The sequence below is a fragment of the Parambassis ranga genome, chromosome 15, assembly GCF_900634625.1.
Source record: "Parambassis ranga chromosome 15, fParRan2.1, whole genome shotgun sequence".
Taxonomy (NCBI): domain Eukaryota; kingdom Metazoa; phylum Chordata; class Actinopteri; family Ambassidae; genus Parambassis; species Parambassis ranga.
Genome location: NC_041035.1, coordinates 13,028,285 through 13,049,656, shown reverse-complemented (window position 1 = coordinate 13,049,656; position 21,372 = coordinate 13,028,285). Strand labels below are relative to the sequence as shown.

Below are 21,372 nucleotides of genomic sequence, written 5' to 3'. Positions count from 1 at the left end.
TGTAAACCTCAGAATATTTTTTGCATTTTTGGCTGAGTTTGTATTAAAATAGCTGTGGAATACAGATAAAGAATGCTGTCACAGAACAAATAACACCTAAAAGTTCAGCAGCTAATTATTTAAATCAGTTTTTTTTACAAAAGAATCTGAATATTTCACACATGTTAATATGCCTGGTTCAAATTTTAGTAAAAGTTATGAATTTATCCAAATATTTGTTATGTGGAATCATTCTCTATCTGTATGAGGATGTGCAAGTTGTGTGTGTGTGTGGTTACATTTTCCTTGTGATTTTGTATAAAATGAGCTCACAACCAAAACAAAAACAAAACAAAAAGGTTGACAGGTGGTGTGCAAATGTCACACAATTCCCAAGAACTAAAAGATGAGATGTAGTCCCCCTCTGGTTTGGATCAACCAAACGGCCATCTCATGCTACAAACAGACAGGAAGCTGCACATTCAAACTAACCACCGTCAGGCGCTCTCCACTCCATTCCTTGCTCTTTGTCCCCTGGACCGCTTTTGACAAGAGGCCTGGAGTCAGTGTGGAGCAAGTGGGATGTGTCTTTCCAAGGCACTTAATTCTTTTCATTTCCTTAGATTTCCTTAGATGATGAATCAAAAAAATCAATAATCAATGTTCTTTTGCTAACGCCCCTTCTCCGGGGTACAAATGCACTTAAAATGATAACACAATGCTGAATTAAATACTATTCATCAAACGGACACTAACTAAATCCCATGCACTATGACTGTTAAAAATAAATGCCAATTAATTAATTAAGGACATAAAGTAAAATAAAAAGGATACAATCAGAGTGACAATAAAAAAAAAGATGATTGAGACAGAAGGCAAATCACTAAACCTGAAAAGGCAAAACAATCTTGTGATCTAAATAAAATTGAATAATCACAGCACCGAGAACACATACACAGACAAAACATAAGTCATTGTAGCAAAACAAAGTGGTACAGACTTCATACTAGAGCTAACTAAACTAACAACAGCCAAAGGAGAAGGTATCACCGGTGTATGCTGAGATAGTCTGCACGTGGTCATACATACACAGCCTGTGCTTTACAGATGGGTGAACAGGAGGTGGAAACATTCAAACTACTTTGTGGTCTCTGGGACTTTCTGGCTGCCATTGGTTCCCGTGAAGCTGTAAAATCCCCTGTAAAACCTCCAACCAGACTTTGTAGCAGAAGAGGTACTGCTCCTGAAACAACAGGGACAAAAGACACGTCTAGCTTTTGGGAAATGGCTGAACTTTGAACTTTAACCCTTCTGCTGGCACTGACCTTGGTTTGAATCATCCCATGGCGCTGAAGCCTCATCTCTTTTACGATGTCGCTCACATTGATCTGAAGACAGAGACAGATGGTTATTAGACAACTACAGCATGAGGAAAGGCGTGTTTTTATTTGTAACATCCTGCGTTTGATACATACAAAGGTACTGGACAAATAAAATAATTTAAATAAAGAGGCAGGACATCCCCAACATTCTAAAAATGTGACCTGTTCTAAATTATAGCGCAAATCAAATCTGTCAAATATCTGTCAGATATTTCACTACAAATTAAAAATACTAACATGCAGATGGTGCTAACAAGCTTTAGGTAAGGCTATCGATGCGTGGATCCTACTCACAGGCAAATCATTTTCAGTGAGGCTGAGGATGATGTCAGTACAGATGAGAACCCCTGTGCGTCCGATGCCAGCACTGCAGTGCACAGTGATGGGCCCCTTGTGGTGCACCGCCCTCAGGTAGCGGATGAAGCGGACGAGCTGCTCGGAGCAGTGTGGCACGCCGTGGTCAGGCCAGTGTGTGAACTTCAGGTGACGAACCAAGTGTGTCTCACCAGTCTGGAAATCATTTGGTTTATATTTAAATTTGATTTTCTGTAATAATATTCCAGGAATTTCATCGATAATAGGGTACTCACCTCTGTCTCCACCATGCGGATGACCTTGATATGGAAGTATTCTAGGAACTGCTGGTTTTCCAGGTGAAGCTGGTATCTACCAGTGTCCAAAGGGACACCCAGCTTCTCCGGCCAATACTTGTGACATTTGATCCTTCCCCTTTCTACTTCTTGGGTCATCATAGAAATGACGTCAGATTTGTTTTCCCAGATCATCTGCCAGAAGGCCTGCACAGTAGAGGGCAGAGGGCCCTGACAGGAGATGTAGAAGAACTCTTCAGCTCCAACTTGCATGTGGATGTAGCTGGCATTTATGTAGTCCTGGTTCTCTCCAATGGCAACACGGGTTTTATCATCTATGAGAGAAAAAGACTCCTATAAATAAATAAATAAAAGTGACTCCTCTCATTAACAGAGCAGCAGACATTAACGTTTCTTTGGTGTTTAATGAATCCATTCATGTTAATCAACAAACACTGCTGTCTTGTTTTGGAAGTGTAACTACAGTAAATGAAGCCATGTAAACAGCCTTGAGGTCTGGAGCTCAACAAACTCGTGCTGTGAAGATGTTTGTTGGTGATGAGAGGAGTGATAGACCAGAGGGAGTTAGGAATGTTTTCTGGGTTAGTCCAGCACCTCCTGAGCCACAGGCTGGAAATCTGGCTTTCTAAATAAAACAGTTTAAGGCTACAAGTAGCGCACTGGACCAGTAAATAACAAACCACTTGCACAAACAGAAGCTGTAACCAGCAGCGAGGCATGTGGTGAGGTGCGGTGGCATTCCACTGAGGGTCACTACTTTTTTCATCACACTCATTTATCTCAGCTGACCTGTTCCACCCCAGCACACTCTGAGAGTTTGGCCTGTAAATGCTTCTATATGCACACGTGTAGCGAGGTTTACATTAATAACATCTTCAAGAGTTTTTACCTTCATTCTTCTACCCTCTGGTAAACTATAATACAGCTTGTAACATTATCTGCTTCTGCTGCTTCATTTATTAAAAATATAAATCCAAGTTAATTACAGGGTTCTTCATTGTCACATACTTGGCAGAGAAAATTATCATTGCGGTTGCAACCAGTAAATTATGGGAAATGATTTGTTGCACAGAAATTACTTAAGTGTTGTAAACAAATTTCTCTCCTCAGTGAGGATGTTAGAGTCAGCTTACACTAAGTGGCTAACAAACTCCCCTATAAATGCCAAGTATGTGAGTACCCAGTCTTTACAGGCTTCGGACCACCAATAAAAAAAAACTCCATAAAGTGAACAAACTGATGAGCATGGTTTAAACAAATGGAAAATGTTTACATTGTGCTTGAGCTGAGTAAAAAGACATCCTCTTACAGGGTAGGATGTCTCTGTAGCGGTTCTTGTCCCTGTTCTCAGGGGCTTTTCCCACCAGACAGTTGTCAGAGGGCTTCAGGTGCTCCAGAGCCTGAATCAAATGACAAGAACACACACACTCAAAACAATGCGATAAATAAATGCAGCTGGATTACTGTGTGAATGGTCTGAAACAGCTAGGTTTAAACAATAAGTAAATGAGCATGTTCTGCCTGCCTCACTTTCATCATGTCCCTTTATAATAACATTATATATACACACCATGAACTCTTTGACCAGTTCCTCTTGGTCCAGTTGATGCTGCAAAATCTGGATTAGAGCTTTGACCCTGGAGCCTGAATACTGGCTAGTCTTAGACGGGCTAATGAGGGCTAGACTGGCCAGTTCCTCCTCTGATACTATGGGTGGGCCTAAGAAATAAAAAGAGGGAAAAGACAGATGCTTTAATGGCTCCACTAAGATCAAACTGTGACTCTGACACATTGAAACAGGGGAAGAGAAGAGAAGTAGGCACCTGTTTGGAGTGAGGTCATTTCCTGACCTGTGGTATCAAACACATCGTCATCTTCCTCACTGCTCCAGCCGTCTGACTGGGGTTTCCGGATGTCTTTGCAGGACTGGTCCAAAAGTTTGGTCACAATTTGTTTCCTGGGGGAGTCAGGGGGTCAGGGGGGGAGACCAGACCATTTTTATTCTCTGGTAGGAGGGGGTGAAATCATGCAAGGCTGTGCTTCCTTTCCCTGTGACCTTTCCACCTAAAATACAGTATAAACAAGAGGCTAAGGTAGATTTTACTCCTGCTGTACTGTCTTTTTGTGTGGGTACTGATAACAGCACTAAAAACTGCCTAACTCTGAGGGGTCACAGCCCATGAGTGACCACATTTATCCCAGGGTGGTGTATTATTTATTACTCTCTGCTGCCTCCTTATGGTTAAGGGTGGAACTGCAGCATAATGAAACAAAAGAGGATGCAGGAAGACATACTAAACAAGGGGACGGAAATACACAGACAATACAACAGGGGAGTAGTTTGGATTGTTACTACCTGTCAGTAGCTCCATGCAACATGTCAGTGACATTGAGGGATGGGCAACAAGCTTGATGAGACGGCGTGCTGTTACAACTCTCCTGTTCCACAGACAAGCAGCCAGACGAGGTGACATACAGAAGGAGCAAGATGTTAGTAGTAGATGTTAGTAAAGAGGTATAAGGTATGGCCTCATTTAAACAGATAGTATTTGTCTGTTAGTGCCTGTGTTACCTCTTTAACTGAAGTCTCCTCTGTTACAATAGTCAATCGGTGCGGTGGTGGAGGAGGTGGCATTAGGACAACCTCTGTTTCATTAACCACAGGGTCTGAGGTTGCCTCTGAAACAGCCATTTGTAGAGGTCAAAATAAAATATGAACAAATTACAAAGGTTTCTCGAAAAGACACATCATTTTTAGTGTTTAGTGGGAAAGAGAGTTTTTCAGAGATCGTACCAGGGGGCCGCTCAACTGGCCTGTTTAGCATGATGTCAGGTGAGGGTCCAGCATCTGTGCTGGCCACAGGAGCTGGCTGCTCGGCTAAAATAGCTTCGGTATGAGCGGACATGTTGGGCGGCGTAGGTGACTCGGTGTAGGTCATGGGCAGTATGTCTCTGCAGATGGTGAGCTGCACACTACCTTCAGCTTTACGAAGAATATCCACCACCTTACTGTGGCTCAGCCCGGAGACAATCACACCGTTCACCTAGCACAGACACACACAGTGCCAGTTAAGGCTTTCTCCACCACAAAGGTAACAAAAAAGTCAAGGCATTATGGTGTGTTGTTACCTCTAATAGAATATCGCCCACTCTCAGCCGACCGTCTTGCTCAGCGACTCCACCCGAGCAGATTTCTTTCACTCTGAGCATGCTGCCATTTGTTCCTCCAACCAAAGCGAAGCCGAGGCCTCCTCCTTCTGGTTTTGTGAACTCCACTTGCATGATGCAACTCTAATGGGACAAGGATTTAGAAACAGAGGCAAACAGTTTGTGACTAACACACAGTAGACTCATGTTACAGTGTTTGTTTCTCTAATTAATGACATTAAATGACAAAAAGGTGGTGGTTATGGTAGTGACAAACTCAGATTAAAATAAAGATGTTTGCAAACTTACATCTTGTTCTTGGCTGAGAGAGAGACATCTGAACCTTTCAGCAGTCCTATATACGGCTTCTGCTGAAAAAAACCATGAGTCAACCAGCAGAAAATATTCTGTTATTGCACCATGTATTGTGAATTAAAAAATATTGACCAAGCCAAGTGCTAAATGAGGGGAGTTAGGCCCTGATTTAAAAGCAGCACTTTCCTTCTCTCCGTGCAACCATTTTCAGCCAATCAAACAAACAGACTCAAAGTAAAAAACACACACCAACCTCCCACCTCCTCGCCCATTTTGAAAGAGAAGTGTTGATGAGTGCGTCTCTTCTATGACAGGTGAACAAGGCTGATCTTTTCAGACTGACCCTGTCCACTGTCCCTTACCGCTCCATGCACTGTCACCAGGCAACTGAGCTACCTGCCCTATAGAGCACTGGCTGTATGGCTCTGTTGTGAGTGTGTGATGCCATTGGCTTTGCAGTCCAATACACCAGTGGAGGGCCAGAGGCTTGCTAATTATTAATCCTGCTTTGAGAGCCCAGTATCTGTCTGTCAGCATTCAGATCACACACGCACACACACACACACACAGTGGCAAAAAGAACTAGCTGTCAGCACCAAGCTCCGGCTTCACACAGACAATAGGACAACAAGCAAAACAGTGAAAAGAAAGCAGTTATGGTGCTGATAGAACATGCAGAGTTTGGAGGAGATAAATGAGGGAGAGGAGGAGAAAGAAGTCACCATCTTCAGTGGGAGAGTCTTTTTCTGGAGAGACTGGCTCTTCAAATCGAGCAAAGAACTTCCTGTCCTTTTTCCAGTCAAACAAGCCTTTAAAAAAAATACAAAGGAACATAAACAGAGAACTAACCACTTTCCCAGAACTTGAACGTTTTCTGGTAATGATTGAACATCAATTATCATTGTTTTGTTGCACACAAACATATCTGGTTTCTAGGCAATCCAATCCTCAGGTGAACTCAAGCAGGTGAAATCATGCTATAAATCCTTCTTACCGTTCCACTTAGCCTTTGGGGTCACTGGCTGGTCTTCCCTGATACACACACACATACAGTAGAATCAAAAAAACAAAAACACATTTTCACGTCCATTTTTGAAGCCAGTCATACCTGATGATTTTAAGTTTCACTTTACGGGGAGCGACTTCACAGGCTTTGACTGCGTCCTCCAGGGTCATTCCCAGTGTGCACCTGCCACAGATGTACAGGATCTTATCATTGGGTTGGACACTGCCCTCCTCGCTGGCTGGGGAGCCTGGCACCACCTCCAGACAGTAGATGCCCTGCCATTTGCTGCCAACGCCACCAGTCAGCTTTATTCCTGAAGTGGACACACATATCAGAAAAAACATTAAAATAACTGACTGATGGGACTCATTGGTGTGTTTATAAAACATGTGGAAATATATCCCACCAAGCTGTCCTGAAGGTGTCTTGTAGAGGACAATATCAGGCAGGCTGTCACAGGGAGGCGGAGCCACCAAGTTGCTAACTGCCCTCCCCAGTGTCATACTTAGTCTTCTAGGAGATGACCTGAGAATTGTCATGGCAACATCATCTGCCACACTGGTAACGTCATGCCCGTTTACCTGGAATAACATGGCAAATAAGGAATTGCTTAAGATCAGCATATGAAAAAGGGCACACCCCATACACAGAGGATTTTTGGCTCATACCGTGATGAGCCTGTCTCCTGCCCTGAGTCGCCCATCTGCCTTGGCTGGGTTGTCCAGTACTTCCTGTATGTAATAGCAGTTATCCAGTTTGCTTCGAGTGATGGTGAAGCCAAAGCTTCCACTCCGGGACTTAGTCAGAACCACTTGCAGCTCAAACTCTTTGACCAGCCCCTGTCAAACAAGAAAAATGGTCATCCATCTATAACACGTGTTGATAAAAACACATCCTTAAAAACAAAGCTAAGGGTAAAATGTCACCTTTCTTCGACTCTCTTCCTCCTCATCATCTATATCATCATCATCATCATTGTAATCCCTTTCTTTTCTCTCTGGTTCTTCTCTTGACTGTGTGTGGATCTGAGCAGGAGCAGGCAGCACTGTGGGCGTCAGTGCAGGTGGACTGGCACAGGGAGGCACAGAGGAGATAATCTGAGCTGTGATGGGGGTCACTGGTGGAGGTTGAGGTGGAGGCATCAAAGGCCGGCTGTTCTTGGCCATAGCTTTGTAGTGGCTTGGAAGAAGCCCCTGCTGGATGGGGAGATGCTTGGTTTTTGGTGGTTGTGTGGTAAGCGGTTGAGATGGGTGCACCAGGGGGGAAGTAGTCTGAGAGCTGGACGTGAGGCCCAGGGGCGTGATGGCAGTAGAGGAGACGTGAGGACTGATGTTTGGATTCTGAAAGCTGCTGGAGCACCGAGGGCCACTGAGTGCTGGGAGGTTGGCTGGTGGCGGGTTATTGGTGGGGAGGTTGTGAGGAGGGTCCAGTGTGGAGCTGATTGTCAGGTACTCTTCATCTGCCATGATAGTTAGTCCATTTCCCATGAGGCAGTAAGTCACACTTCCGTCTGCCTCCTCTCTGATTCCACTGCAGGCAAACAAACACAACATAAAGTAATACACCAAAAAAACTTTCTCTACTGTCTACTCAGGAGGAGTGGTGTGTACATCTGATACCTGGAATATACAGAATTTGAAGTAGTCTTGGGACAGACATCCAAAAGCGTTACACTTGAGCTGCTTGATGTTGTTGGAAACCTCTCTTCCTCTTCTCTGTCCCTCCTTTTGACCTTTTCCTTCTTTTGTTCCTCTGGTTTCTCAGCAGCTGGATGGGGCTCAGTTGGAACTGGTGGTGAGCCAGCTGTAGGTGAGGTGGGTGATGCTGGTGAGGCTGGTGATGCTGGTGAGACTGGCGATGGAGGAGATGTTGGTGATGTGGGTGATGGGGGAGAGCGAGGAGCTAATGGAGGAGACTGGTTGCCCTGCATGTCACCTTCCAGAAACTCCTTGCTCTCCGGGAGTGGTGAAGCTTCTGCAGGAAGTTCTGAGCCTTTCTCTGATGTGATGTTTGGATCTTCCTCCTGGGTAGATGACTGTTGATGTTTTTGCCTGGGTGGATGGCTGTTATATATGTTGGTGTCGTTCTGAAACCTAAGGAACTGAGTGTAGTCCTCTCCAAGCCGGATGTCCAGAGAGCGGGATCGGACCTCACGGAAGGGTGCAGGACTCTACAGATAATGTCAGACAGGGACAGGACAGTCTTTACAGACTGCAGTCAGACTGCTGAATGCATCATTATTTAGAAGCTTACCAGTGTGTTATCATTTACATCATACAGTACTCCAGGACCTGGTCGGCAGATCAACAAATGCACTTCAGATGGAGCTCCGCGTAGCAGGAACAGAACCCTCTGAGATGAAAAAGAGGGACAGATCACAAGAGTTTGAGACAGACTCCAAATGTGCACATTTATCTGATTGTTGTCATATGTTTAAAAGCACTTGTGTTACTGCCATTGCATCTCCTTGGCAGTACATAAAAGATTAAATGAGACAAACACTATGACACAACCAGCTTGCTATTTTCGGTAGTATGAGATTAACGGATTAGTGAATCAATGACGTGGCTGAGATCTTAAGAAAGAAAAAGGCCACTAGTGCTGCTCTTGCACTCACTGGTCCATTCACAATTACTTCTCCACAGAGGAAACAGAGGACCTGCTGTTATACTTCAATGTATTATTGACTGCCTTGAAAATGGGATAATACACTGCTTTGAGTGTAAGTCCACATTATGTCTGAAAACATTAAACAAAAGTCAGACCACAACAAAACTACTGACATTAAACAAGCAAATAATCAGTGGTATATAAATATATAGAGCATACCTGGTAAGAGAGATCCTTGAGACGCTCATTATTGACAGACAGAATGATGTCTCCCTCCCGCAGCAGCCCACTTTCCAGTGCCGGCTGACCTGGGAACAGACGTTTGATGCGGACCACACTGCCACGGTCTGGCCCAGTATGCAGCTGTGATATATAAAAGCTAAAGCCCAGGCCAGACAAACTCTTCTTCAGCACCACTTCATGGGTGTTTTCTAGGAAAGCACAGAGAAGCAAGGGAAACTTAGAGCATTAACTCGCGTTGTGTAATCCTTTAATCTGTAATGTGGGCTGCGGTTTTGCACATTTGCACATTGTGATGAGTGTCACCAAACTGCATATTTTCAAAAATAATAAGCTTTTTTCTAGAAAAGATGGGAAGGCTTTTTGTAGAGACTGATTTTCTTTGTATCTGAGCTTAGCCAGAGCTCAGGCAGCTTAAAGGTTTCAGTGCATGCAGTCTCAGGGGACTGAGGCGGCATCAGCCTTGGATGACTCTGACAGCAACCACAATGTAGCTGTCAGATGACTCACAGTTACCTCTGGGCCATGTGTGCTAGTGTGTGCGTGTATGTGTGTGAGGGTGTGTGTGTGTGCCTGACACTGTCTATCTGTCTTTTTTTTGTGAAAGTATGTGCCCCTTCCTCTTCCCTCTTACCATCAGTTACAAAGCTGTAGTCCTTGGCTCGACCACTCAAGGTCGTTTCCATGGAGACTTCAGTCCTGGGGGGCTGCATGTGTGATGGACTGTGGACCAGGGGAGGGAAGGGTGAATCAGGTCTAGGCTCCAAGACCACTGTTGGCTCCCTTTCCAGTAGCACAATTACCACCTATGAGGAACAGATGAAACCCCTTCATATGTTTAATAATTACTCTCCATTATATACATGGATACAGAAAGTAACATAAAATATTTTTTTTCAGTATGTTTCTAAAAATTTGTGATAAAATAGTAAATTCCAAAAAATTATAAGGTTGCTCTGTTGGTTCAGTTATGTTTTAAATTACATTAAAGCTACTGTGGTGGGGCTGGAGAAGGACTGTCATCATGGATCAATGAAGTCAGTATTAAAGTCAGTATCATCAGCAAATGAGCGGCGTTGTTTGTTATTGTGTGTGTTGTGCATATGTCTGTATGTGTATACCTCCCCAGTCCTCTTCAGGCACTCGACAGCTTGTTGGTGAGTCACGCCCCTCAGGTTGGACCCATCAACCTCCAGCAGTCTGTCACCTGTCATATGCACAAACACAAATCTCATCATCATTAGCCACATCAATACGTAAACGCTTTGGTGTGTGTGTGTGTGTATGCGCTTGTGTCCGTGGTTGATGGGCATGTCAACAAATCTAAAGGTTGCTCCTGTTCACTGAAGCATGAACCATGCAGATACAGACACAGAACAGTGGGTACAGTGACACACTCGCTCTTATCATGCCTCAAAAACTGCTTTTGCAGGTTTTCCTTGTTATTGTTTTTATCTAAAGGAGGACAGATCCAATGTTGCAAATTCAATTATTTAATATCGAATATAAAGAAGGAGTCAGCGGGCCATTTTGTTGAGGATTGTGATGGATGTGTCACATCTCCACAATGCTTTCATCATGTTGTTTGATGATGATGTAAAGGGAACTGGAGAACTCAAGTCATTCAAGTCAAAACAACACTGTGCCACAAACAAAAATAAATGATCAGAAGCTGAGCAAGTGCCCTGCACAAATCAAACATTTTTTTTCTGTTCTTGCAGCTACCTGATCGCACTTTAATAATAAAAAGATTACCGATCTGAATGCGCCCATCTTGCTCTGCAGCACCTCCAGGAACCAGACTCTTGATATAAATGCCTCCATATCGCATGTTAGTGTTTATTCCTCCCTGATGGCAAGATAGATAAAAAAAACGAAGGATTAGCCAGTGTCACCACCTTTAATTAACCCCAACAACCCATAGTGACTCAGCATGCTAGGATCCAATTCACTGTACAGTGGTGCTAGTTACTTAGTGACCTTTCCCGTTAAGTCCTGTAAATCGGTTTGGCTGACAATAAGACTGTGATGTCACTGAGGTTTTAGCATGGTTATCTTGGATTTAAATTTGTCAACAGAGAGTTAAGGTCTAAAAATTTTCCTTTACAAAATGATTCAGTAAAATTAAAATGTACTTTGATCTAGAGATACAACAGGTGAGATTAATATACTTAGGAAGCAATTCACTTACAGCAACGCTGATGCCAAGGCTGCCGCTGCTTTTTTTCAGCTCCACAACAAACCGCTCCCCTCCCTTAAGGCTTAAGATAGAGGGTGACCTTGATACATCCTGAAAAAGAAACACTTTACATTACAGGAAGTTAATGTCTAAATGTCTTTGCACCTATGGGAAATAAAAAAACGCCCAGAGGGGAATTTATCTTATCTCAATAAATAACAACAACAATAATACAGTTTTATTGTGTAACTAAGCTAAATGAAAATGTAGCAACTTGGGACAAACAAGGGAAAAATACTTGTAAAAACTAGTATTTAAAAAAAACTTTATGATTAACAATAATACTTGATTGCTACTTGTGGTTTTGCATTATGAATGTTCATATGCAAAATAACGGCTTAAACAACTTTGTTGCTAAGGTAACAAAGTAAGTCATCCCTGACCAGTGTCAGCTGAGTGCTGGTTCTAACCTGGGCATCATGGATTCGTACAACAGGAATGTGAAGCCTCCTGCTTTGCTTTGGTGTTGCCATGTTGGAGAGTGTGATGGCCTCCTCCAGCTCCTCCACAGCAGGACGGTACTCTGAGCCACTCAGGGTAGTCTGTGACCCAAAGCTCCTCTCCAATGCCAAACCAAGGGAGCTTTGACTTAAAGAACACTTTCTGTCCTTCAGAGACTCTGATTAGAAGAATGTGTTATTGTAACTTTACATGTAATGGCTCTGAATTATAGATATTTGCAGTGCAAACAGAGGACAAAACATGGAGCAGCTCTTACGTTTAGGCTGGGACACGATGAGCTCCACCTCGTCAGGGCTGCTCTGTAAGATAGCAGCTGCGTCACTGAACGTCACTCCTTCCAAACTGGTCTTGTTTAGGGAAATGAGACGTCCACCTGAACGAATAAATCACCCAATTCATGTGACAGGTTGTCATGGTCAGTCTCTGTCTCTAGCAGAGTTGTATGCAAGCCAGTGTCTGCGTCTCCAATTGCTGTTGTTGTTAGCTCATACCTGGTTTGATTCGTCCATCTTTGTCCGCAGGTCCATCAGGCACAATAGAGGCAATGAAGATCCCAAGGTCAAGTTTACCTGTATTATCCTCTCCCACTATCACAAAGCCTGAAACAAGACCAGACAGGATGTGAGGACAAAGGTCTCCTGCTAAAGAATCAGATAAGTGGCATTCTGCTCATTAATTTTACATCGACTTCACAGCCAAGTCCGTCTTTATAAGCTCACCAAAGCCCAGTTTGGGATCTTTCTTCAGGTTAACACAGACTATCTCCCTCTCTGGTGGAGTCCGTGTTGGTGTATCAACTGAAAAACAAAAAAAATAATATAAAAATAATTTGCTGTAACCTTCATTATTTACCTTTATATTGTTGTTAAGGTCACAGTGGCAGTTTAAAAGTGGTAAAAAGAAGGCAACTCAAGTGTCATGCATACATCTTACCTCTCAGCCATAACAGGAACCTACATAATTGATAATTATCTGTTAAGATATAAAGGCCTGTGATTCAAACCAGTCTGGTAGAACTTAAGAGCCTTTCTATATGTGCTGCAGGCAGGAATGGAGCATGCCGTTTTTTTGTGGGTGTGTGTGAATTAAACTGTGAGAAATAGTGACAGAAACGTAAATTTGACTGGATCACCTCGTATGGAGGATGAGCCGTCAGAGTCCTGCTTCTGTAGGGAGACACTGGACATCATTCTTGGAATCGGCTCTGGAGTGCTACAACACATGTGCACAGTTACATATAGATACAATGCCTCTGAATGAATATGCATATGATCATGGTCAGGGGCTACCTCCAACACTGTCGCTCCCTTATGTCCCTGAAGTCTCCTGTTTCAGGCTCCTTGTTCAGCTCCCTGCTCATCTCCCTCCTCATCTCTCTCTGCTGGCGGAGCCGAGCCTCCAGCTTGGCAGTCAGGTCATCACAGGACTTGGAAAGGGAGTCTGGTTGATCAGACGTCAAGCCTACATGGTTCAACATACCCTCTGAGCAGGATATACGCTTCAGGTTTAAGTTGCGACTCCTGTAAGCAGACATGTACTTATCCATGTTTTCATCTGGAGAAACAGAGGAGAAAATATTATCAGTGTTATTACGTTTACAATATATTCTACACATTCACTAAAGTATTCACACCTGGTATCATGGTGTGGTTCAGCTGTCGTGATGTCATCTCGCTGTGAAACTTGTGCTGTGCTGAGCAGAGGTTCAGAAGGTACTGTGCTATCCTGGAGCTTTCTGTTACAAAGCTGTGCTTTTTCCCGCTGGGCCCGCCGCACTCAATGATCAGTTTACGCCTCTGAAAGACAGACACAAGTCGATATATATATATATATAATGACTTTGACCTTCACAACAAAAGAGCTGTACAAATACTAAACATCTTATGCAGCATATCAAAATGTGACTGAAATGCCGCTTATTTTTACCCCGGTGGATATGGAGTCAGTTTCCCTCCAGAGGAAGCGTCTGGTGACAGTCCGAAGGTGGTTCTTCATCTCATACACAATGATTCCTTTGGCACAGACTCCCAAAACCAACTCTCCCATCACCGGCCTTTTCTCTCTCCCCACACGGTGGAACATAACCCCATACTCTGGTAACTGCTGGACAATCTGAAATGTACATATTTAGTGTATTATGGTGTGTCTGACTTTGGCGGCTGACAACATGTCGTATGTGTCGTAGCAGTACACCAGGGTCACACTTTATTTTTTTATTTTACAGAACAATAAAACTATTAATTGTGTAAAACACTGCTTTATTGTATTACTTAGTTCATTTTTTGAATCATATATATATATATATATATATATATATATATATATATATTAGGGATGTCCCGATCAGGTTTTTTTGCCCTCGAGTCCGAGTCTGAGTCATTTGATTTTGAGTATCTGCCGATACCGAGTCCCGATCCGATACTTTCTATAAAGGCAGTCGTTGCGGCAAAACCCGTGTGTGTGTGTGTGTGTGTGTGTGTGTGTGTGTGTGTATGTATATATATATATAAGACTGAGTATGCCAACAAATGCACTCTGCCTGTGTAGCATGTGGCAATAAAAAGAGGACAATGTAAGCTACTGGATATTGCAGTCTGTGCTTTTATGTGGGGGTGGATGCATTAACAGTCTGGCTACCTTTAGGTACTCTGTCTCTGCCTCTTCTGGCAGCATTTGAGCATGACTTGCATGTAGTCTTGGCAACTCCTCTTTGACGCTGGGCAGGGCAAGCTTCTCTAACATCCTTTTAGACACATAATGTTCAGGCTGGTAATAATTCTTGCCATACAACTAGAAGGGACACACAAAAGAGCCAAATGGGTTACACACAGACATGATGGTGGTATTTAAAGACACGTGTGAACATATATTTTGTTTTGTCCTCTGTACCTCTGGCATGTAATCGCCAAACTCGGCCTGCAGAGCAAGAGCGGCCAGGAACAAGCCTGTCTCCTCATTGCAGTAAAGCCTGTCCTCCAGGATATCCTTACGCAGCTGCAAGTAGTACTGGTGACGAGTCAGTTTATGCCTATAGAAACAAAAACAAAAAAGCATGAATGTTTTTTTAACATACTATTTCTGTATATTAACTTCCTGCGTTTTAAGTCGCCAGACATCTGCTGCACTTACAGGATGAAGGCGATATCATCAACAAAAAATTTGACTCGAAGAAACACCAAAAAGGAGGATATCTGCCCTTTTTTCCAACTGTCAGGTGCAACTTTGGAGATTTTTGTTTCATGATCCAAAAAGAAATATTCATCATCTGCAGAATGCCAAAGAAAAACCTCTTTAACAACACATTTAAGTAGGTAACTAAAACAGGAACACAGGCACAAAAACTGAGCAGTTTTGAGTTAAACTGATATTTCAATTTTTTTTTCCGTCCTCTTACCATCGAGGAAGGCAAGACCAAAGTAAAAGTGTTCCACCAAGTTTGCATGAGCCACCACCATGTCAAACACATCTCTCGCTCTGGACTTAATGTCACAGCGGACCACCACGTACTGTCCGTTAGGCAGCACCACTGTCACTTCTCTCTGAGACGAAGAAGAGCGGCCCTTTCTGGACTGTGGTGCACACACACATAAAACACAAAGACACACATGGACATAATAAAAACACACAAAAACAACAACAGACACACTCACACGTATAAAAAATACTGTACATTTAGCATGCAAGAAAAGATAAAATAATATGAAAAACACACAGAAATGTACAGGAAAACTAATAAGAGAGGTGACCAGAAATCATCAATTTACCACAATAGATCCTGGAAGCTCAAGAAAAATATGCTGTTCATCTGGCATTCTGAGGAACTCAGGACCCAGTGCCTGAAAGAGACGTTTAGAATACACCTATATTAATTTTAATTTTACATCAACACCAGATCCCCCCTTTGTGATAGCTATACCAGAAACAGCATGCACTTTTAGTTTATATTCTACAAAACGTTTTCCCTTGCATTTGTCAGTTAATACGCATAAACCAGTCTTTGATCTTACCTTAGCTTTTCTCTGACTCAGGCTGAGCGAGGACTCACTGAAGGTGATGGAAGGACTGTGAGATCGGCCTGATGTCTTGGGAGAGATGTCATGGTGAGGGCTCCTACCAAGCCAACTGCAGTTGCTGTCCCTGTGACGAACCCCACGTGGGAGTCTGAGGTAGAGAGAGAGAGGGGCGGGTGTGGAAGGACAGATTGTGTAATAGTTGTGCAGGCAAGTTGAGAAAAGTCAAACAATGAGACAATGTCATGTCCTCTCAAAGTCAGTACAGACGATACGGGGGGGGGGGCAGAGTGGGATGGTTACATTTATCCGTGTTGACATGCGTGAACAGATGGTTGCTGAAGAATCTCCTTCTTCTGCACAGCTACACAACTGGTCATTTATGCTTAAATATAATACATGCCTGTCTAAAGATGATTGGTATAAATGTGCAGGAGAGCTTCTTGGTCTTTGTCTCCAATGTCTTTGAGGTAAACTCCCTTTAAAAAAGAAACAAAAACAGGCGCATTACTGCAGAACACAACACTGACGAAGATTCTGCATGTAACTCCTGCACTGTGTCATGTACCTGACTTTGAATCGGAGTCCGTTGAATATCTTCTCCCTTCAGGACTTCCTTCGCTCAAGTCTGAAAATGGCCCTCTCTTTCCTGTCAACCAGGTAAGAGATGAAAGATGACAGCAGTGTTTGATTCCTGTCTGTCTCAGTGCTCCCCAGAGACACTGAGAGGTTTGGACAGAACTCAGGCTACAGTGGAAGGTTTAGCCTGGAGCATCCACATTCAGTATCTGATTATTGGCTCGCACTGCAGCCTAATCCTTCGCTTGCTTTAGGTTAAGATTTTAATCCTGTTGACCTGTGTACTGTCTTGAGTCAAAAGAATAAAGACTGAATCAGCTTTCTGTAAATTCTGTATGACTTTTTAAAAGCTAAATGTATTGAAAGTATGGATCTCCTCAGTGAATTATACAGTATTATTTTTATGTAGGCCTGCCCAAAAATTTCACCATTCTGTTTTAAAAGGCATCACACATGTGTGTGAGTGTAACATACATACTCACCATGAAGTCTCTCTCTGATCATCTGACTCCTGCCACTCAGAGGGACGTTGGTGTCCGGCAGAGAGCCCTGGTCCATCTGAAAGAACCAAAAACACCAATATTTACATTGTATTTATGTATTTTTATGCAGCATGAACCAAATCTTTAACACATAGAAGCTAGCATGCTGGAAAGATACTGTGGACAAACATCTAGGCTCACTGATTCATGAAAAACCTCTTCAGCCAGCTGTCTGATGACTTTGGTGGGCGACAGCAGGATGGAAGCTTTGTGCTGAGATTCACAGGCTTCCAGGATGGAGGTGAGAGTTACCCTGCGATGGGCCAGGTCCTCACACATGCTGAGGAGGAGGCTGTTTAGATGGTCACTCAACTGGACTGGCTGCAAAGTCAGAAGTCAAATGTGATTATTATTATTATTATTTATAATAATAATTATAATAATAATATGAGGTGTGGGAATGGGATGGCACTCGGACAGAGAAAGTTACTTCTTGCTTTCTGTGGCTCCTACCTGATTTTGAGGTAGGTGAAAATCAACCGACCAGTAGAGAGTCATACCCAGTGAATACACCAGCATCTGTGCAACAAAATGAAGGGGTTCTATTAATGCAGTGTTATTTTTTGGCTGCATAATTCTGATAAATGTAATGTGTAATGTGCAACTAAACACTTCAATCTATGTTTTATGTGAAAAAGTGTCAATTGAATTAGTTTTTTCGGAGTTATTTAACAGTTGTTTTTAACTAATTTTAATAAATGAAGCTTTATTATATTGTAGATTTCATGGCTCAGCCACTAGATGGCGTGCTTACACCTCAGTCGACCTTCAGCTCCTGACAACTACTCAAAGGTAAAAGACAAATGACTCATTTTTAAATCACTGCAGAGTGAAGGCAGTGATATGTGTTTGAATAGTTTGTGAGAGATCTGCCATCAGTATTCATGGGGCAGGAATGAGGGTGCGTTCACTGACCCTCTCTGTGGCAGGTTTGGTTGAGCTGGCACGGCCCTGCAGCATCTCTGGAGCAGCAAAGGTGGATACCTCATCTGATAGGCCACAGTTCTTAAACGCTAAGGTACCAGTGGCGGACAGCAGCAAGGAGGTGGGGCTTATGATATTGCACATATTATTGTGTCCTGAAAAAAAGCAGGAAGTTTATAACAATGTAAATAACACATCTGCTAATGCTTTGATAAACTCTTGCTAATACATCTAAGTATATTATAATGTAATGTATGATCACAGCAATAAGGTGGGATGTATGTGAGCCTAGAATAAGGGGGGCATTTTTACCCTTATAAGAGACATCCACTAAAGACTCTGCAGTACCCAGCAGCAGAGACCAGACCTCCTCCTCCAGCAGAGGTCCCCCTCGTGCCTCCAAGACTTCAGCTAATGTGACAAATGTGCTGCTCATTGTGCACACACTCCACACACGCACCTGCGGACACATAATACAATATTCACATATTTCAACATAACACAAATCTACCTCCTGAAGTAAAGCTTATGTTTTGGTGCTCTACAAACAAGAAGGCAAGAGCGTAACTGTTGCCTTTGTGTCTCTTTTTTCCAGCATGTATGACTGCCATTACTGCCTCATCTTTGAACCTGACTGTTTTTTTCACAGGGACAATTAATTCTTAGTTTGCAGAATAAGACAATTCTTTGCACTGAAGTCTGATTAGATTACCATTAAGACTCGCTTTCTCCACCCTTCCCTCTTTGTAACAGGCTTTCCTCTGACCTTAAGGCAGCTCTGAAGAAGCCAGGACCAACTCTGTCACAACCCCTTTTTAGTTTGTTGTCACATACTCTGCCAGTGTTAAAACAGCTACACACAGCTTCTTTAAACAGCATGTTTTTGTAATGCATTGATTACATAATGATCATTTTACTACATTATTTAGTGTTGGTCAAAACAAAACAAACACATGTCGTCAGACAATGAATTTGGATTTCGATTTGATGATAAACCAATTTGTTTAAAAGCAACACAATTAATACTTTCTTAGTAGCATTTTATCTCACACAGACATGCTGTTTATTCTCTTGCCTAGGACACTGTAACAAAGCCATCATGTCTTATATTGATCTGTTTTTAAGTGTGACTGTCTGTTCCTTTGAACCTTTCTGAGCTGTAATACAATAGGTTTGTTCCCACTAACACAAAGTAGCCCAATTACTTCAAGCCTGATTAAATCTCTCTCTTAGCCAGAACTTATCCTTGGCTTACAAGATTAAACGTGTAGCAAATAAAAAACAAAACAGCCAACGTGTGAAGTTTTAAATCCAGAACTACATAACGATATTGATTAAAAAACAAGGATATAAAATCATCCAGCCATAGCCTATGTATTGGCTTATTGTTATGGTGCACAAGAGATCGAAGAAGAAAAGTAGGAGACTTGCCAGGTGCTCGAGTCCTGAGCAAAACTTTAGCAGCTGTGCCTCCTCAAGGTGGTCTGTCTACAAGTGTAAAGCCACGGGACTAACTTTGTGAAGAGATACAGAGCTCCAGAACCCAAAATACAGACGTCTGGTAATTGGCTGCTGAATGTATTGACAGTGGTGTTGCTGACAAGTCAGCTTTATCTCACCAGATTTCAGTTTCTGTTGCAGCATCTGCACTCTCCCTTTAAGCAAATGGTGATCATCAAGTTGCAACTACAGATACATTCAATCAAATTAGATGAGAGATAATTATAGTGACACTGCATACTTTTGATTAATGTGAGTAAGATGTCATGATCTGTTTCTTGACAGCCCTCCTCACTGATCCATAAAGCAGACGTTCACATGATGTATAGGCAGACAGGATGTACTTTGGAAAATATAGGACAACAGCCTTCTTTAGGATCTAGGTCTCATGCAGCCTCCTCTGTGACTACAAACAGACAATAATGCACAATAATATGATAATGTGGGCATTACTGCTACTAACCAGCCTCCAATAAACCACAATAAAATTCAAGCAGAATATTTTCTGTTCTGTCAGGCCCACTGAACATAAAGGCTATGGTGTGTGTGTTTATTCTTAAAGGTAAATCTCTTTACAGTCCTGTGTACGTGTTTACCCAGGCTTCCTGCCTCAAGTGATCAGCCCTTGTGGCCAATCTCTAGTAATCAACAGAACAGATTTATAAAAAAACAAACATGAAGGCACCCATTTAAAGCAAACTGTCAAACAGGACAAAGAGTGTGGAGGCATTACCTGGTAGCATATGTAACCTATGTCAGTCTGATCCTTTATCTTCAGTGCTCCCACCACGGATCCAAAGTAATCCTTGTGATCATCGCATTGCTGTTTTGATGTCCTCGCAGTAAAGGCTGCTCGGCTCTGGCAGGTAATTCATCAATGACATTAACTATACATGGTGCCCATATTCATTTGCTGTATCGCCACAGCAGCACCACGCTGAAGATCTGAAACTTTTTGCTGTAATTGGCGCTATTCTTAGCTTCTCGCCTTTAAACACTTGATTGGATTAGCCTCGCGGTTTGACAGCGACAGGTCAGAGCCACCAATAGCGGGTGGCGTGAGATCAGCTACACCGATTTAACTAAATCCGTCTGACGCCCAAAGGTGCGGTGGATCCCCGGTATAGGTGCGCTACAGAGAAGCCTGGGAAGGACGAACGATCTCGGCCAAAACAGTGGATAGTAGCCTACTGCTGTAGGGCTGCGCCCCAACAATGATCATAACACTGCGGGCTCTCTTCGAACAAGGGGTAAGAAACCGTAGTAGCCTTGTCTTGCTGCGGGAGTCGGTGCTGGGACGTTTATCCATGCCGCCGCTGCTGCCCAGGTCTTTTTGCGCGCAGCTTGTCTCTGCAGGCCCCGGGGTATCTGCGCAGGGACAAGGATAAATAACAACCATCCAGGGTTGTGAGGTGGGTGCAGGGAGAATTCAAACTACTCAGCGCTAAGTTAACGTAATTTTACCTAATGTCCTTATTCAGTCACATGCCTTCGCAGAGCATGGCTGCCTGCACGCTGTAGTAGCGTATAGGAACTAATGGATGAACTCTAGATGGTACCCTTACCTTATATGCTATGCTATGGATTTCTGCAGAGCCTGTGAATGTCAGCGTCCACAAATTGCTCCACAGTACACGCTAATGGAGGGGAGATAAGATCTACGGGGTGCCAAATAATGCCCCAAACATACTTACATCAGTTATCTACGTGTTGTATGTGATTATTACTGCATCATGTGTGGGAGAAAACATCCAAACCTTTGACTTAAAAGGTAAAAAGTACCACAACAGCCATGCATTGAAAATAATCTCTATGAAAGTATTAAA

The 21,372-nt window shown here is 42.9% G+C and overlaps 1 protein-coding gene across 1 annotated transcript; it reads right to left on the bottom strand.

The window, feature by feature from the left end:
• Positions 1-846: 846 nt before the first annotated feature.
• ptpn20 (protein tyrosine phosphatase non-receptor type 20) lies at positions 847-20,410 on the bottom strand. The gene is made up of 47 exons (XM_028423158.1): positions 20,280-20,410; positions 18,359-18,506; positions 18,038-18,201; positions 17,576-17,641; positions 17,264-17,443; positions 17,063-17,138; positions 16,570-16,650; positions 16,405-16,480; positions 15,999-16,152; positions 15,756-15,827; positions 15,386-15,560; positions 15,121-15,256; positions 14,881-15,019; positions 14,629-14,781; positions 13,918-14,103; positions 13,625-13,787; positions 13,281-13,545; positions 13,124-13,203; positions 12,711-12,788; positions 12,483-12,590; positions 12,248-12,364; positions 11,940-12,148; positions 11,482-11,580; positions 11,046-11,139; positions 10,412-10,497; positions 9,925-10,096; positions 9,270-9,481; positions 8,694-8,792; positions 8,060-8,610; positions 7,367-7,970; positions 7,109-7,279; positions 6,847-7,021; positions 6,543-6,753; positions 6,429-6,466; positions 6,157-6,243; positions 5,429-5,490; positions 5,102-5,263; positions 4,767-5,016; positions 4,545-4,651; positions 4,329-4,411; positions 3,796-3,929; positions 3,543-3,691; positions 3,282-3,372; positions 1,952-2,286; positions 1,656-1,871; positions 1,305-1,367; positions 847-1,222 (listed from the first exon to the last, which is right to left on the bottom strand). Exons 2-47 carry the CDS (start codon positions 18,480-18,482, stop codon positions 1,112-1,114), a joined length of 7,164 nt encoding a protein of 2,387 aa, XP_028278959.1. The 5' UTR covers positions 18,483-18,506; positions 20,280-20,410; the 3' UTR covers positions 847-1,111.
• Between the last annotated feature and the right edge of the window lie 962 nt (positions 20,411-21,372).

Coding starts and splice junctions, on each gene's coding strand:
- ptpn20 (XM_028423158.1), bottom strand. CDS start 18,482: ATGAGCAGCACATTTGTCACATTAGCTGAAGTCTTGGAGGCACGAGGG. Junction 17,642..18,037: donor CCAAACCTGCCACAGAGAGG/GTCAGTGAACGC, acceptor TTTGTTGCACAG/ATGCTGGTGTATTCACTGGG. Junction 17,139..17,263: donor AAGAGGTTTTTCATGAATCA/GTGAGCCTAGAT, acceptor TGGTTCTTTCAG/ATGGACCAGGGCTCTCTGCC.